The sequence below is a fragment of the Artibeus jamaicensis genome, unplaced genomic scaffold, assembly GCF_021234435.1.
Source record: "Artibeus jamaicensis isolate MK-2021 breed Jamaican fruit bat unplaced genomic scaffold, CSHL_Jam_final contig_374, whole genome shotgun sequence".
Classification (NCBI taxonomy): Eukaryota; Metazoa; Chordata; class Mammalia; order Chiroptera; family Phyllostomidae; genus Artibeus; species Artibeus jamaicensis.
Genome location: NW_026521808.1, coordinates 932,291 through 950,748, shown reverse-complemented (window position 1 = coordinate 950,748; position 18,458 = coordinate 932,291). Strand labels below are relative to the sequence as shown.

Here is an 18,458-nt window from a genome sequence, read left to right as displayed (position 1 = left end):
TCAGTTCTACCAGTTTTGGCTTCAGGTATTTTGAAGCTCTGTCATTAGGGGCATCGGCCTTTAGGATTGGATAATTTCAAGAGGCAGGTAAATATGGCCCCTGTTCTTCATCTTGGTTACAAGCAGAAGTCTAAACAAAGAGTTTTGATTAAAGCAAATCCCAGGTCTATCCTTAAAAAGCCATGTGACTATGGGCAAGTTTCAAAACTCTGCAAGGTATAGTTTCCTCATCTCTGTCTCAAGTGAAAAACCACATTTTGGCTCAAATGACACTTTTTCCTGAGTTACTGTTCTCTGGTTCATTCGCTGGCTGGTACCCTAACAACTCATTCCTGAGTGCCTGAGGTGTGGGTCCTGCCAGCAGTGGCGAATTGCCCCATGGGTTTCTTAGTGCCTTGGTTATAGGAATGATCTATGGTATGTGCAGAGGTGGTAAATGGTGAAGAATCTGGAGGGGCAAACAGGATAGCCAGCACAAACACCAAGCACATGCCTGCCACATAGCAGTTGCTCAACAAATATCAACTGAATCTAAAGAGCACACAACTTTTCATTATAATATCCCATTTTCTCTTCATAACAAATCTGTGACATAAGAATAGGGATTACTATCTTCATTTTACAGATGATTTAGAGAAGTTAATTCACTTGCTCAAAATCATGGGGCTAGAATAAAGTAGAGCAAGGATTCAGAGCTGCTGTTAGAGACAAAGGCCTTCTGACACCCAGTCCAATGTTTCTTCTAAATATATGCTCTGGATTATTTGCCTTGTTTTAGAAGTTTAGTCAATAAAAGCAGAGAACTCTCATTTCTTATACAGAATAAAGATTAGCAATGGTAATAGTCTCCTCCAATGGTAATAGGTACAAATACTTTGACAGAAAAATGAGGTACATTGACACCAATGTGGATTCACACTTCACAAAGACAATGACATAGCAAATACCCACCATTGCTTTCTGCAGCTGATCTACTGAGTGATTAGTCACATTTGTGCCATTGATTTCTAGGATCTCATCCCCAACGTGAAGGAAGCCTACCACAAAATGAAAAATTAGTTCACAAAAGGATAAATGTTCAACTTCATAAAGTATATGATTGCCTAACCACTAAGCTGGACACCTGAAACTAACAGAAGATACTACTGAATGTAAATTGTAATTGAAAAAAAATTGTAAGGAATAATATTCAGATAAAAGCTGTCAATATAACTAAAGGTACCATAGAAAAGAAGCCATGATCTAGAGCTTATTATACAATAAAGTATATAAAATACTCAGAATTTTACACACTTCAACCATGAATGTTCTTGATTCCCTTGAGGGATGTATTGTGGCAAGTACTTCACAGTCCGACTATCTCATCCTTCCTGATGTCAGTACTCCAACAACAGAATAAAAGTACCTCATCTTCAAAGTTCCCTGCAACTAGAGTAGCTACAGATCCCAGGAGGCTATGATGCACTTATACATGCTAAAAAGAATGACAATGCAAGGCAGAGAGTGCAGTAACTCTTGTTCACTAGCAAGTTCGATATTTCTTTGTTGTTTAATTAAAAGCCCCAAATTCCACCTAATGGTAAACTTAATCAATGTTTAGATGCTATGTGAAAGAGTACTTACAAAAATTTGCACCACCCTAGATACAAAACTAAACATAAAGGGTAGGAGCTAACGGGGTAGCAGGTAATGTTTAATTTCTCAATGTAACTGCTAGCTCCAGGAGGTATAGATAGTCTGTTTTCTTCAGTACTGTGTTCTCAAATTCTAATGCAATGGGTTGTATACACTAATTGCTGAAATATTGACCAACTAGAAAAAATATTGGTATATATAAATAGGTGTATAAGAAATGCTCAGAGAGACAGATGGCGGCACTGGGCAATTCATATGAAGACCTCATCACACAATTATTCTAAAGAGCCAGTTATTAAGCCACAAACAAATCTCTTGGCACACATATAGAAATGTTTCCAGTTTTGAAGAATGGAAGCTTCATGTCCCTCACCACTGCAGTGAATGACCACAATCTAGGAACTGCATATAGTACCTTGTCTATGAATCATGCCACCATGAAGGATTCTTGCCACTGTACAGGACTGCTTTTCATTCAGCTTCAGAGTGATCCCCTGAAATAAACACAATGGTACAGTATTCTTGCTTTATTTATTTATTGATTATCATTTGAGGATATGCTTATTGATTTTATAGAGAGAGGGGAAGGGACGGAAAGAGAGAGGGAGAGAAACATCAATATCAACAACAAACATTGATCAGTTGCCTCTTGTACGCACCTTGACTGGGTATCGAACCTGCAACACATGCATCTGTCCTGACAGGGAACTGAGCCTGCAACTTTTCAGTTTATGGGACGATGCTCCAACGAATTGAGCCATGCAAGCCAAGGCCAGCTTGCTTTATTTTAAGCTCTTTCTGAGGTTATCTTGAAGAAAATCTAGGGCAATTTGTCCAAAGGAATATTTTCTATCTATACCTGGGGGAGTCCTCAACTAGAATGGGCATGAAGCCTGCTTTGAGGAGGAGCTTGAGAGGGAGGTAGAGAGACAATATGAAAGCTGGCTGATGCCCTAACTCAGCCTTCTGAGTTTCTTTCAGTGGCCCAGTGACTTACGTGGTTGACAGTAAGCAGTGGGTGAATATATGACAAGGGATTACCATAGGCTCCTCTGTGACCTTCTCAAACTGTATGAGTCGCACCTTCCGCACCTCCTGCCCCTTATCCTGGGCAGGGCTACCTGGGGCAGCAGACCCATTGGTATACATGTCCTCAGTCACGGCATTCAACTGGTGTGACACGGCCTGTCAGGTCAAAACAACAGAACAATGTATGAAATAAATGGCAAAGGTCTACTGTCATTCTGTAACTGCAATTCTAAAACCCAATGGCTCTGAAAACCAACAGTTATAAGATTGGCATCCAATTTCATTTGAATTTATGTGAAGCTGTTTGTAAGCTTTATTTATCCAATTTTATAGACATGTTTATATAGTTTGCTGCAGAAATAGTAATGTGTTTGACTTATAGGGTGCTTCCCTGGACCCTTCTGGGAGAATTACCTAAAATATAATATAATTACAAAGAACTTGATTTCTAATGCTACATTGGGCCCCAAGAACTTCTGATGAGAACTATCTACATGTATGAGGCATACACACATATGCATGTACTCTATAGCAAAGATCCAGGGTGGATTCAATTCATAATGAGGCGAGGCAGAGGGGACAAGTGCAGTAGGAATGCATCAGTAAAGGGAAAAAGTGAGCACTGATGACAATGGCCTTTCCCATTCCAACAATGGGTGCCTCTCCAGTGATAGGAGCTCTGGTGAGCATCAGACCGAGTTGCTCCACTCCTTCTTTACTCCCTGATGCTCTAGGTCACACAGCAGTAAATTTGGTTCAGTTAGCATCAGTCTCTCACAGTTCGCCTTAAGGGTTATAAAGAAGTCCGATCTGGACTGGGAAATTAAGCACTTGGTACCAGCCCCTGGCCCATGATAACAATAATGGTCACTAAAACCAAGGGGCTACCTCTAGGTGAGATCACCACTACCCTTCCCACCATCTCAAGATGACATTTCCACTGTGACCTCTTCCCCCCCAAACTTGACAACAGTAATGCTGGACAACTTACATGACTAGCTAGCAAGACCTCTTTATTAGAAATTTGAAGTAATCAAAGGCACTGTGGCATTGGCTGGAGAATAAATAAAAGACCAGTGTAACAGACTGAAAACTTCAGAAATAGACCTACATATACACTGTCAGCTGGTTTATGAAAAAGGTGATGCTGCAGTATAGTGAAGAAAGCATTGTCTTTGTAATAAATGGTGCTGGGTCAATCAGAAAGGCACATAGGAAAAATAAATGCTGATTCCCTCCTCATTTTATTTTATTTTTACAAAGATTTTGTTTATTTTTAGAGGAAGGAGGAGGGAGAAAAAGAGGGAGAGAAACATCATTGTGAGGGAGAAACTTTGATTGGTTGCCTCCCATATGCATCTTAACTTGGGACTGAACATGCAACCCAGGCCTGTGCTCTGACCAGGAATTAAACCAAAAGCCCTTTACTTTGTTGGATGATGGCAAACTGAGTGAGCCACAGTGGTCAGGGCAATTCCCACTTCATTTTATACACAAAACTCAATTCTAGATGGACCACAGCTCCAAATGTGAAAGGTAAAACAATCAAGCTTTGAGAAGAAAACAGCATGTTTTCATAACCTTGGAGTAGGCAAAAATATCTTACAAACAACATAAAAGATCCTAACTGTAAAATGAAAAGTAAAAAGATAAATACTTTAAAATTAGGAACATCTGTTCATTGGAAAACTTCCCTGACATAGGCAAAGGTTTAGTAGACACAGAGAGCAATAATCATAAAAGTGAACAATTGACTTCAGCAAAATTAAAAACTTTTCAGCAAAAGACACTTAAAGAAACTAAAAAGGCATGGCACAGCCTGAGAGTGCAATTTGCAATATTTCCAACAGACAAAAGACTTGTGTCCAGAACATAAAAAGAACTCTTACAAACTCAATAACAAAATGACAAATGATGAATGATGAAAAGATAGACAAAAAAATTTGAACAGACTCTTCCCCAAAGGTTACATGTGAATAGCCAATGAGCACAGGAAAACGTGCTCAACATCACTGTTAATCAGGGAAATACAGGATGCCACTACATACCCACCAGGAAGGCTAAAATGAGAAAGACACATGATGCCAAGTATTGGAACTGTCATATACCACAGGTGGGAAATGCTAAATTGTGCAGCCACTGTGGAAAAGTTTGGAAATTTCCTATATAAAGTTAAACAAACATTTACCTTATGTCCCAGCTATCCTGCTCCTAGGTATTCACCCAACAGAAAAGAAAACAGATGTCCACAAAAAGGCTTGTACATAAATGTTCATACCAGCGTTATTCACAATAGCTGAAAAGTAGAAACAACCCGGGTGTTCATCTGCAGGAGAATGCATAAATCATTTGTAGTACACCCATATGACGCAATACTTCTCAGCAATACAAGGATCAAACCGCTGATTCATGCAGTAACATGGATGAATCTCAAAAGCATTATGTTGCATGAAAGAAGCTTTATGCAGAAGAATACATACTATATAATACAATTTATGAGGTTTTAGAACAAGCAAAACTACAGTACAAAAATAAAGCAGTAGTTGCCTCTGATGGGATGGGAAGAGGCATGAGAGAACTTCATTGGGTGCTGGTAAAATATGTCATGACAGGGGTTTGGGTTACATGGGTGTATGTATCTGTTAAAACTCATCCAGTGCATTTAGTATATGTAAATTCTATCTAAAAAAGAAGAAGCATAAAGAAATACTGAATTCTAGCCAATGATGTGCACGCTGTAGCTTTCAGAGATGAGGTGCTCTGATGACTGCAACTTTGAAATGCACACAAAAAAGGTGGCTAGATGGATTTTCTTTTTTTGGATAGATATGTGATAAAGCAAACATAGCAAAATGTTAACCATAGAATTTAGGAGATGTGCCTAATAGGTGTTACTGTAAAATTCTTTCATCTTTTTAGTAAATTTGAAAATTCCAAACAAAATATTGATAGGAAATGCATGAAGAGAGTGAACAGGCAAGCTATGGAGCAGAAAACTGGAGTCCTCATACCCAGTAGGTGGGAATGTGAACCCTGGTAGTCTCTACCACAGGGCCCAGCCATTCCACTGCCACTCAACAGAAACACAGAGCCTTCCATGTGCACCAAAAGGCATGGACAGCAATGTGAGCATAGCACTTTTTAAAACATTGCAAAATCTGTCCTGGATGGTGTGGCTCAGTGGATTGAGCACTGGTCTGGAGACCGAAGGGTCGCTGGTTCAATTCCTAGTCAGGGCACATGCCTGGGTTGTGGGCAGATCCCCAGTGGGGGCCAAATGAGAGGCAACCACACATTGAAGTTTCTCTCTCTTGCTTCCTCCCACCCTTCCCCTCTGTCTAAAAATAAATTAATTAAATTAAAAAAAATAAACAAAATTCCCTTCCCTCTCCCCTCTGGTCACTGTCCCCTTGTTCTCTATTTCAGTGTCTTTGTTTTTATTCTGCTTGCCTGTTCGAATTTAAGGGAGAAGGGGGGAGGGATTTGGAGGAACAAATATGAAGGACGCAGGGACGAGAGCTGGGGGGGTGGAGATGAGAGGGAGGTGGGGAGCACGGGATGGGGGGGCTGGGATGGGAAAAATAGACAAAAAATTGTACTTGAAAAATAACTAAATAAAAAAATAAATAAAAAATAAACTAAAAATTGTAAAATCTAAATTTTGAATCATTTGGGCATAATCTAAAGACATTATAATCCTTAACTCATAAATGCTTCTGTGTGTTTTCTAAGAACAAAAACATACTCAAAAGAGAAAACTCAGCACTGATACAATACTATCATGTGGTCCTCAGTTCATATTTAAATTTCATCAACTGTCCAAAAATGTCTTTTATAGGGTATGCATCTTCTTTTCCTAGACTAGGAGCCAATCCAGGATCATGCACTGTGTTGAGTCTGCACATCTTTTTAGTCACCCTTAATTTGGAAGAGTTCCTCAGCCTTTCATGATCTTGACATTTTTGAAGAGGACAGGGCTACTGTTTTATAGACTGTCTGTCAGTTTGGGTTTGTCCAATGTTTTCTCATGATTAGATTGAGATTACACACCTCACAGATGATTACTCTTTTCTCCTTCAAATGCTCCTTCTCAGTCTTCTTTGCTGGCTCTTCCTTATTTTTCTAATCTATTAATTTGAAGTAGCCCCGGTCTCAGGGTAAGCACTATGACAGTAGGGAATGCTAAGTGGAAACCTCTAAAAGTACACCCCTCACCCCAGGTAAAATATTAATTCAAAACCAATATGGAGAAGGAGGAACAGGCTGAGCTTGGTCAATGGAAGAGTCAGTTCAGTATTTGAGTACAAGCTGAGAATGGATGGCAGCTGCATTCCAGCCATACCCAAGGGTGTCCCTCAAAGATAGTGGGGTTGTGAGTGGTACACCTTGTTATCCATTTTCTGGGGAAGGAAAAGTGGGAATCAATTGATCCCTCTTCATTCATTCATTCCTGGGAAGTGCTCAATGGCCTACCCAAGGGCCTAGAGGGAAACGAATTGGAAGATCAGAGACAAAGAGGTTAGAGGCTTTGTGGATGGACATATGTATGGACATAGTATGTTCCTTAAAAAATAAAGAATATTTTAATTTTAATCTACTTCATCCTTTCTAAGAGTTTCAACTCTGATAAGATGGTGACATTTGAGATAGTGTTAGTTACAGGGTGGCCTCAAATGAGGGAAGTACTAAGAAAGAGAAACTGCTTTGTGTAGCAACTAGACTCACATGACACTGAATCATACGACATTGCCATTAGAACAGAATTGTCTAACACAGGGTTGTATTTATAAATGTAACTTATGATACCTGGAAGCACAGAACCCCATATAAGTTCAAGGTTGTCTACAGTAGATGACTCAGTGGTGTAGTTAACACTGCATCTTATGGGGGCATTCTGGCACACAAACACTATGTAGCAATGAAAAGGACATTCTGAGGTTAACCTTGAAGATACATTGTTAAGAGGAAAAAACCCACAGTGAGGAAATATGCTATCATCAGCATAAACAGTGAAACAAATGAATACATTCATATTTGCTTATAAATGCATAAGCTATCTTTGGAAGGAGACACAAACGACAGTAGTTGCTTCTGGGAAGGAGAATTGGGTGACCACAGGATGGGGTGAGACGGAAATTGTATTCACTGTAAACCTTTCAAATTACTTACTATGTGCATGTGTCCCTGCAATAAAAGAAGTCGGTAAAAGAAAAAAGCACAGGTTACAAATCGTAGGTGTGCGTTTTAGCAGAAATATACACAATCTGTCTGGGTTTGAGTCCTGACTCTTTCAACTAATGGCTTGCCAACTTTGGGCAAGTTTCTTGACCTCTCAGTGTTTCACTTACAAATATGAGCTGTTGTCAAGATGCTGTGCCAGTCTATCTGCAGGGGAGTGCCAAGATACATTTAGAATGCTGAAACACACTGCTAAAGAAAATGTTCGGCATTAAAAATTTCATGCATCCCTTTGGTTTCAATTAACTTCTATTCAGGCAAATGAAAATCTACTATCCTAAAAGCTCCAAAAAATACAATGCTTTCTATTCTGCTGAGACAGAATTTTTATAAGTAACTGTGATTTGGGTTCAAGTTGGTAGCCTAAGTACCAGTGCACACCCCAGACTCTGTTTAAATGAGAGCAAAGGGGGCAAGGAACAGAAACACATAAAGAAATGAGGAAGTTACCATGGATTAGAGATTTCAATAACTGTCTAGAAGATGGGAAGCAGATGGGGGAATGACCACTGACTAAGCAGAGTTGAGACAGCAAGGCCTGAAATGTGTACAGAAGAGGAACTGGCTGAGAACTGTGTCACTCTGCAGAGCACAACAGTCAGGGGGCTCTGAAGTCCCTGTATAGAGAAAGCAAAAACATGAGCTCGGGCTAAAAACATCTCCCCAAAAGCTGCCAATTCAGCCTTCAGCTCCACTCTCAAAGCAGAAAGAAGGAACCCTGGCTGGTGTAGCTCAGTGGATTGATTGCTGTTCTGCGAACCAAAGGGTCACTGGTTTGATTCCCAGTCAGGGCACATGCCTGGGTTGCAGGCCAAGTCCCCAGTAAGGGCCATGTAAGAGGCAATCACACATCAATGTTTCTCTCCCTTTTTTTCCCCTCCCTTCCCTTCTCTCTAAAAGTAAACAAATAAAATATTTAGGAAAAAAAAAGAACTGAATTGGGCATCTTGCCATCTCAAACAAGATCAGGGAGATGCAGTATAATAAAGAAGCAGGACTAAGCTGTTGGGTCAGGCTGTGGCTGCCACCTGAAGATAGGCATATGTTCTCTAGGTCATTCCCTACTGCTCCCTGGTACAGAAGCCAAGTGTTGGCTGCTGATTTCCGTGCATCTGGGATGTTAGTTTTCTTTCTTTTTTTTTAATGTTTAGTCCTCACATGAGGATATGTTCATTGATTTTAGAGAGAGACAAAAGAGAGAGAGAGAGAGAGAGAGAGAGAGAGAGAGAGAGAGAGAGAGAGAAACATCGAATAGTTCTCTCCCATACACACCTTGACCTGGGACCAAACCCAGAATCTAGGTATGTGCCCTGACCAGGAATCAAACCCACAAACTTTTGGTGTATGAGATGATGCTCCACTCTACTGAGAAACCTGGTCAAGGCAGTGTTACTTTTCTTATACACAAGCAGCTTCACTCACCTGACCCAAATCGGTTACACTAAAAGCACCTCTGAATAACTTCTAAAAATCATGTACATGATATAAAAGCATAGGCCCTTGAACAGCTAAAATAATTTTGAAAAGGAAGACACTAGAAGGAATCAGTGTACACAGTTTCAAAACTTATATAAGTAATCAAGAATGTGTGGTACATTCCTGGCTGGTGTGGCTCAGTGGATTGAGCGGTGGCCTGTGAACCAAAGGGTCACTGGTTCCATTCCCACTCAGGGCACATCCCTGGGTTGCGGGCCAGGGCCCCAGTAGGGGACACATGAGAGGCAACCACACATGGATGTTTCTCTCCCTCTCTTTCTCACACCCCTCCCCTCTGTCTAAAAATAAATAAATAAATAAATAAAATCTTTAAAAAATTATGTGTGGTACAGACACATAGATGAATAGAACAGAATAGAGAGCTCAGAAACAGACCCACACAGATATGCTTAGTTGATTTTTTAAAAATATTTTTTTTTTATTTATTTTCCGAGAGAAGGGAAGGGAAGGAGAAAGAGCAGGAGAGAAACATCAATGTATGGTTGCCTCTTATGCGTCCCTTGCTGGGAACTGGCCTGCAACCCAGGCATGTGCCCTGACTGGGAATCGAACCGCGATACTCTGGTTCACAGGCCCGCACTCAATCCACTGAGCTACTCCAGCCAGGGCTGCTCAGTTGATTTTGATGAAGGTGCAAATGTAATTCAGTGGAGGAAGGGCAGGCTTTATAACAAATGGTGCTGGAGCAATGGTGGGGCGAGGGAGAAAGAAACAGTAATCTAAACCACACAACTTATAAAATGGATCATGGATTTAAATGTAAAGTGTACAGCTATAAACTTTTTTAGAAAAAAACATACAAAGGCAATGGTCAGGGTTTAGGCCTAGACAAAGAATTCTCATGCTACTGCCACAGATCCATTTAAAGGGCACAAGATCAAATATCTCTCTAAGTAGAATCAAGAAAACCAGAGAAGAAACAGCATAAAGTTGGAAGGAAGAATTTCCTTTTTCAAATGAATCCTCTGTATTAGTTTTATGTTTTTACCATGTGTGTGTATTACAGATTGAGTCTATAGAATGAGGAATTCAAGGACCACCAATTGAGTGATTGCTGCCTAAAATTATGAGCTCAAACCTCACATTCCTAGTGCAAACCATGAAATAAGTGTAAGGACTTTCCTCGACCCTGACTTATGAATCTTTTATTACTAGTAATTGTGGGGCTAAGAAAGCTGAAAAACCAAACTCAGAAATTAATTTTATGGGTTTATCACCAACTAACACTTGTGTTGGTAATAGTAGTAGTATAGAGGTGGCCATAAAGTTTGGGAAGATAGATCACATGACTTTATCATGTGTTGTAATGTACCATCAGTAAACCACTTACAGTGATTCACTGTTTTCAGACTTGGTGAATCCCTGTATAATGTTCTAAGCAATGACAGATTAGAAAGTCTTAGTCCACAGAATACAAAATGACCTTTGAAAGAGGGAGAAGGCTACATGATAGTGTACCTAGACAAGGCAGATAAAATTCTTACTCAGCTTTATTATAAAGATTAATTTGACCATGAGAGCCTTTAAATGAAGGACTCAGGCAAGCTTACCAGAAGCAAAGCACATTCTAGTCAGAAAAGTTCAAGAGTTTCTATCCCAAAGATTGGTCTTTCAAATGTGCTTATCCATCCACTCATTCTCCTTCGTGATGACTAAGAATCACTATCATACTCACCCAGAAGTTACAAACCATGACTAAGGTAAATGGAAACCTCCAACGTGGTAAGTAGAGAACCAGCACGGAACAGTAAGGCTTCCAAAAGCAAAGCACAATCTTCTCTAGCATGAACTTGTCTCTCAACCACCCTGTCTTCCTAAGACACACTCTACCCAGCCTACTAACCCCTTCCTGGGGCCTGTTTTCAGTGAAACTTCTCTCAGAAAAGAAGGGCTAACTTCTTCTTGACCATACCTTATAGAAAACCCCTTCAACTAACCCCTTGTATCTCCTCACTACAGAAAATTGTACCAGCAAGAATATGCAGACATACAGACTTGATGTCTGTGTGGATGTATACACATGCAAAGTAAAGCTGATTGATTACTTAATTCGATTCGTTGGTCTGAGACCCCATTAAGTGCAAGGGAGCTTGACATAGTTAAGCATGGTCTCTGAGCTTCAGCAGCTCACTATAGTGAGAAGAAATTATCACTCATTCATTAATCTACCATAAATGATACATGGGAAAGATATTGTCCATGGAGTTTAAGACTTTCTTAGACTGTGAGTGCTCAAAGGCCACAGACCAAGGTTGTCAGTTTTCTTCAAAACGTGCAAATGGAGCTTCACAGAGGCTTTCTAAATAATAAGGATGGCACCTGCAGGGGAGAGAGAGGAAGAAGGCAGGAAGTCTTGGAGATGGACAAAGGGAAGTCTGCTCTTCAATGGGAGGCGAAGACAGAAGAACTGGGATACATACACAAGTTCTGCCTGATGAAGCTGTATCCCAGTGTGCCTGCTGCACAACTGACAGAGGCTGGGCTTAGGACAAAGGGGAAGGTATTTCCCTTGGACTCAGGATAACTTGTCCAGGTGGACAACTTCAACTGCAGTCTGTCCCACCTGTTCATCTAGTCCCAGTGACACATACCAGTCACCTGTCCTGGCTCCTTTATCTCTTTTAACTTGTACTCTTTGCATAGCTGGTAATACATTCCAATGTGCTACGTATGTTTTACTTGTTTATTTTCTCTCCCCAAGCTGGAATTTAAGTCTCACACAGGCAGAGCTCTTTGTCTGTTGTCTTCACTCATGAACCCAGGCACCCAGAACAGTGCCCAGCTCTAACAGGAGCTTGTTCAACATTCACTTATGACATGAATGGCTACCAAGGCATGCGTGTTCTGCTGTTTTTTCAGTTTTGCTACCACCATCACCACCATATCACCATGTGAGTGGTAAGCAACATGAGCAATGCTGACGAACGGTAAAAGTCTAATGTACTAGACTCCATGTTGCAGAGTCCCCTTCACAACTTTGAAAATGCCCCCCTCATCTCCAGCGGACATGGGAAGCCCCAGGGCTATGATGGGCCTGCCCCACACCAATGATAGGCAAGGTGGGAGTGACTCTGCTTAATGATGACTGCTCAGATTCAGGAGAAACTGGGGTGTAAACACAACTGCATGTTTGGCCTTTGCTCTGCAGCCTCCTGGCCTTTAATCTTACAAACTGCTGGAGTGGCAAGCCTGCTGCTCTGCAACTCCCTCCGGAGGAAACATCTGCAACAGGGTTCAAAGGGCAGATGTAGTTGCTCAAAGGAAGTTGGGATTAAAAAAAAAGAAATGAAAAACAAACTTGGGGGCCAGAGAGAGTGAATAAAGCAGGGGCAATTAAAGTTGCTTTTCTCATTCAAACAATAGAATTAGAAAGCGACAGTGACATAGGAAAGAATATATATAGTTCAGCCAACTGTTGGGCTCTTTGCCAACTCCAAGGCTCTTTGTTGGCAAAGAGACTTAGGAGAAGGCCCAGACCAAGAAGGTGAGTGATCACCTGAGGGCAGGCCCTGGGAACTGCCCTGCAACAGCAGCCATCCTCCCACAGTTTGTGGGCCCACGGGCACGCAAACATCCCACTCTTTGCCCTAGCAAGATTCCATTCCACTTTGTGTGTGTATGGGGGGGGAGGGGGCGGGGGAAACAAGACAAACTATGAGAAAGAGTGCTCAAAAACCTTAGAAAGAGATTAACACTGTTTATTCACAAATGATGAAGAGCTGAGGAAAAGTTTGGGGGAGAGGAAGTTCTAAGGGCCAGGACTTTCTGCAAGTACTATCTTAAAATTATACATTAACTAGGCATATTGTTTTTCAGGCAGTAAATCCTTTTGAGAACACATCCATCCATCCAAAGGCCAAGTCTCTAAAGATCCTTTCCCAATGTGCTTTTATCTACCCAGTGTACTACGTACACTGGCAAAGGCTTCTCCTTGCACTGGAGGAAAACAGGAAACTCATGAACCGTAGCTCCACACAGAAAGAAACACAGGACTGCAAAGCCAGATACTGCCATTAAAGCAGTGCCTGGACTGTGTACATACACCATTCATGAAGTCCTTGTCCCTGTTTTGTGTGAAATGCTTTAGAAACTTGGCTTAAGTTAAAGGACTAGTAAGTTTTAAACTTTAGGACTTAAAAGGGCATGGACTTCAGAGTTTGTAAAGGTTGAAGGAGAGAATGCAGGCACAGCACCTCCAAAAGTGTGAAGCACAGAGGTGGCCTTTATGGTAGGGACACAAAAGGGTGTTAATTGAAGTTCATTCCTATCAGAATTGCAAGGCACCTTCAGCTCCCAAGTCATCTCCTCACTTGGAGTCCAAGTGTCAGGAGGACTTTTTCTCCATACAATTTGAGCAAGCTGAGCTCTGTGGGAGCTGGAATCCCTGTGAGAGGACTAGTATTTGTATAAGGAAGATATATGCAGGTGCTTGGGTACAAGCAATGAGTAAGAGACAGACCCTGTGCTTACAGAGTGGGCGTTCCAGGGTTCGGACTCACCTACTGAACACCATACATTAGACAGAATATCCAAAGATGATGTGTGCTGTGGAGGAAAATGGCAGAAATTGGGCAAGGGGGTTTGAATAGTGTGTCCAGAAAAGGCCTTGCAGGAAAGGTGACTTTTGAGCAAAAACATATATATGTATTTTGTCTATGTATATTTCTTTACATGAAGGAAAAAAGAAAAAGTGAAGACTCAGAAAAGAAAATTATATGTTACAAAAGTTGTATTCTGGTTCCCTAATTCAGAGCTTTTCTTCCTGTTCCCCACCCCTGGGCCAGCTGCTTTTGGAAATTTGGTTATTTACTGTTGCCTTTCTATACCCCACATCCAGAGTTCTCCTGTTTTTAGCAATACTGAAAGTTTTGTGCAAGTCACTGCCTAGGGGCAATCTCTACATCAGTGGAATGTCAACTGAGTTATCTTCCTTGCCCCAGGGGACATCTGGCAATGTCTCAAGACATTTTTGTCACAACTGGTTGGGAGGGGAGCAGGTATTACTTTTCCCAACAAAGAATTACCAAACTCAAAATGTGAATAATTTCCCCCTGGCCGGTGCGGCTCAGTGGACTGAGTGCTGGTCTTCGAACCAAAGGGTCTGTGGTTGACTATGGGTCAGGGCACATGCCTGTGTTGTGGGCCAGGCCCCCAGCAGGGGGCGAGAGAAAGGCAACTACACATTGATGTTTCCCTCTCTTCCTCCCTTCCCCTCTCTCTAAAAATAAATAAAATATATATTTTTTAATGTCAGTAATGTGAAGGTCAGGGAAGCCCTAATTTAAGGGAATTGATTTTGACCTCAAATATCTAATTCAGTGTCAGAGAACAAATGAGTTAGAAAATGTTATTTTCTTTAATATAAAATATTGACTAGAATTTACATGATAAAACTTTAATGTACTTAGCCTCCAAGTGGTTAAAAAAGACACCAGATTATCATTTGCAAGGTATACCAAGTCCTTTAGTTTTGAAGGCAGTCACAGGGTTCCTAGAAGGGAAGGAGTCACACAGGCTGAGACCACACCTTGTACTGAAAGCAGGGAGAGAACCAAATAATTTGAAAGTTACACTGCATTTTCTATTATCCTTTCTGTAAAAAGAAAACACTCAAGCCCTGACAGCTTTGCAGCACCCTACCCCTTTATCGGTGTACACACTGACATCTTAGCCCCACATCAGGCTTGCACATAGCAGGCCACAACGAATGATAGCCAGTGTGGAGGGATGTTGCACCCAACAACCTAAGAATCAATAGCCAGGTGATCTTAGTGGCAACTCATCTGGGCCTGACTTATTTTTTAGTTCATTTTTTGATGTTGGATAGGTCCGAGTGAATTTTGGGGGATTCTCGACCTATTTAATGCCGGGTCATGGGAAAAGTGCTGCTTCAAGTTAGACTGAAGAGAGAAGGAGTATTAAAAATTGTATAATCAATTTCGTATGCACTAATGTATACTTCTGTAAAGAACAAGCCCAGAGAGAGCTTCTAAAAGTAGTTTCTCCAAAGAAATAACACTAATTAAATATGGAAGATAGGCTACAGTTCAAACCTATTGCAAAATTATCATTTGACAATACAGTATCAAATGTGGACTTTGGTCAAAAGTAACACTTTGGGTTTTGAGTCTGGAGAACTTTTACACAAAGCAATCCCCTTAAATGAAGCCTTCGACAACATAATTTTATGATTTTATTTTAAGTTTCAATGAAAGCCAACAACTTCTGCACAGGTTTTCCTGCTTCTTCCCAGGATAGGAAAACATGTTGACTGCTATTGGACAGGCAGCTCTTTGAGGGATGCTGGATGTCCCAGTGTGGTTCAACGGCCCAGTGAGGTCAGAAGTGCCTCACGAGTATTACCTCAGGTAAACACCACCACAATCCTCCAAGCAAGTGCATTTTACAGAGAAGAGAAACTTAAGGCACAGAGAGCTTCAGCAGCTTGCCCAAGGCCACACAGCAAGTGAGAGGCAGAGGCTAGTGTTGGCAGCAAAGACTGGTAAGAGTCCAAAAGGGAAGGTGAACCTCATGAAATGAGAATCAGCAAGTTCGTGGGGTCAAGCCATCAAAAATAACAACAAAAATAAATGGGCTAACGCATAGACTGAATGCAGTATTTTAGGAAAAATTCACAGCTCCACAAAAACTGGTTAAGGCTGTTTATGCAGACGGTGCATCCATAGCATAACTCTTGTAGTGACAGGGCCTCTTTACAAAAAGACAATCTCTCAACTTGCCCATGAGGTTTACACAAGCTCTGGTCATGGAGTTATAGATGGGAATCTGGCTATACTGAGTGAAAAGAGCCAGAGAGAAAAAGACTGCACACAGTTGGATTCATATTCGTTCTCTCATTCTCTCTCTCTCTCTCAACCTGGCCACCATGATATGAGGAAGGCCAGGCCACAGGAAAGGGATACTGGCATCTCTTGTGGCTGATGGCTCCAAATAAGAGCCAGCCTCAGCTTCCAGATGAGTGAGGGAATGAATGAGCATTCTAGTGGCATTATCCCTGGCTGAGAGACCCTGAGTAATAACCTTACCTTCCTGGGTCCAACGCACAACCAGAACTATGAGAACTAAGAAAATGACAACCTCCCCTGTGGGCATCTTTGAGGATAGATGATAACAGGTATTTACAGGTCATCACTGGAATCCAGAGGGCAGCGTTATCTCTGAAATCCTTGCAATCCTTGTCTACCCACAAACACACCAGGTTACCGCATTTGCACACTAGCACAAGGGGTTCTGCCTAAATGCAGAGGGACAGTGAGTGAGCACTTTAGAGCTGGAGTTGGCTTTTACAACCCCTTCTGCTGAGCAAACATAGGCATTTCAACACCAACGAATCAGATCTACTCTTGGATCTTCTCCTTAAAGTCTTTCTGTTATACTGACTTCCGTCCACGAAGTTTTCCTTGACCTTAATAAGCACTCTGTCCAGGCCTCGGCCTCTTCTGATTCCCACGTAGAAGGGTTGCTGGGGGCAACCACCCACCGCACCCAAAACTCCACACAAGCTGCTGGCTGCGACGGCCTTCACCCCAGGGACAGGACTCCCGAGGGCAGGCCCCGGGAGACAGGGCCGCAGACAGAGGAGGTCCCGAAGTGGGAGGCACGGCCGAACACTCGTTCCGCACCCCACGCCCTGGGGACCCACAGAGCCCACTCACCTCTGGCCGGCTGCGCTTCTGCAGCAAGTGCTCCAGGTAGAGGTCGGAGAGCGCTGTATGCATGCTGCTCCCGCCTTCGCCCTTGCTTGCCTTGAGCGTCATCTTGCGGGACCTGGACACGGAGACCGGGAAACGGGGAGATGAGGAGACGCAGAGACCAGAGACCAGGAAGAAGCTGGTGTGTGAGGGCCCGATGCCTGAGGGGAGGAGAAGGCGCCGAGGGCTGCGGAGGCGGTGCGGGCGGCGGAGGTAGTGCGGCTGGGCCAGTCTCCACCCCGTAGCACCCGGCCCACTGCCGCCCTCGCCCCGCCCCTGGACCGCCTACGCCCGACCCCCTCGGCTCCCGTCTCTGCTTCAGAGGGCCACAGGGAGGCACAGCTCTTGTCAAGGCCCCTGTGGCGAATTCCTGTGTGGGTTGAGCGCCAAAACAGCGCAGGAGCCCCCAGCTGCAGGCTCATTGAGTGCATGGCCCACTCCCTGGCTGAATTCGTGGGGAGAGCAGGAAAGCATCTAGGGGCTGTGACCGCCTCCCTTTCAACTCCAGGCTCTATCCGTAAATGGAAGCGGGTATAAGTCGTTGCAAAAATGTCTTTAAGGCTCCTGTGCTGATGATACTCTTTCATTTACACTGCTGTTCAGTGCTCTCTTTGGCAGCACAAATACATTGCTGTTCAATGATGAAAGACCTGATTACCTCCCAAAGCAAACTGTTTTTACTTGTCTTAGGCCACACCTTCTGCAGATGTCACAAAAATGTTGACAGATCAGTGGAAGCAAAGGGAGACGACATTCCTTAGGAATCGCAGAGCAGGATTCCTTACAGTCCTCATGCTTAGAGGCATTAAAAAAACCCCCACTTTTTACTGGACTTAGCAGGGCTCAGAACTGTTCACTATTGGTAGACACCTTTACCTGAAAAAAACCTGGTCCCCTTTACACCAACATAGTAACCTCACAGTATTTTTTTTTCAGATTTTATTTACTTATTTATTTATTTTTTTGTTTAAAATTTTTTTAAATTTTTATTTTATTGATTATGCCATTACAGTTGTTATATTCCCCTCCACCCTGCACACTCCACTCCCACCATTCCCCCCTTTAGTTCATGTCCATGTATCTCAAGATCTTTAGATTCTATATTTCCCATACTATTCTTGCCCTCCCCCTATTTTCTACCTACTGTCTATGCTACTTATTTTCTGTATCTTCTCCCCCCTTCTCCTTCTCCTACTCCCCTGTTGCTAACCCTCCATGAGATCTTCATTTCTATGTTTCTGGTCCTGATCTAGCTGTCCTTTTAGTTTGCTTTTCTTTTAGGTGTGGTTGTTAATAACTGCGAGTTTGCTGTCCTTTTACTGTTCATATTTTTTATCTTCTTTTTCT

General features: G+C 42.2%; 1 protein-coding gene across 1 annotated transcript in view; it reads right to left on the bottom strand.

Moving 5' to 3' along the window:
• The window catches only part of MPP1 (MAGUK p55 scaffold protein 1), a 29,305-nt gene extending 11,967 nt beyond the window's left edge, over positions 1 to 17,338 (bottom strand). Inside the window, exons 1-4 of the mRNA XM_037151617.2 lie at positions 17,076 to 17,338; positions 2,677 to 2,820; positions 2,051 to 2,129; positions 952 to 1,037 (exon numbers count right to left, since the gene is read on the bottom strand). Coding sequence (XP_037007512.2) covers positions 952 to 1,037; positions 2,051 to 2,129; positions 2,677 to 2,820; positions 17,076 to 17,177 — 411 coding nt within the window. The 5' untranslated portion in view covers positions 17,178 to 17,338. The remainder of the gene's footprint in view (positions 1 to 951; positions 1,038 to 2,050; positions 2,130 to 2,676; positions 2,821 to 17,075) is intronic.
• Between the last annotated feature and the right edge of the window lie 1,120 nt (positions 17,339 to 18,458).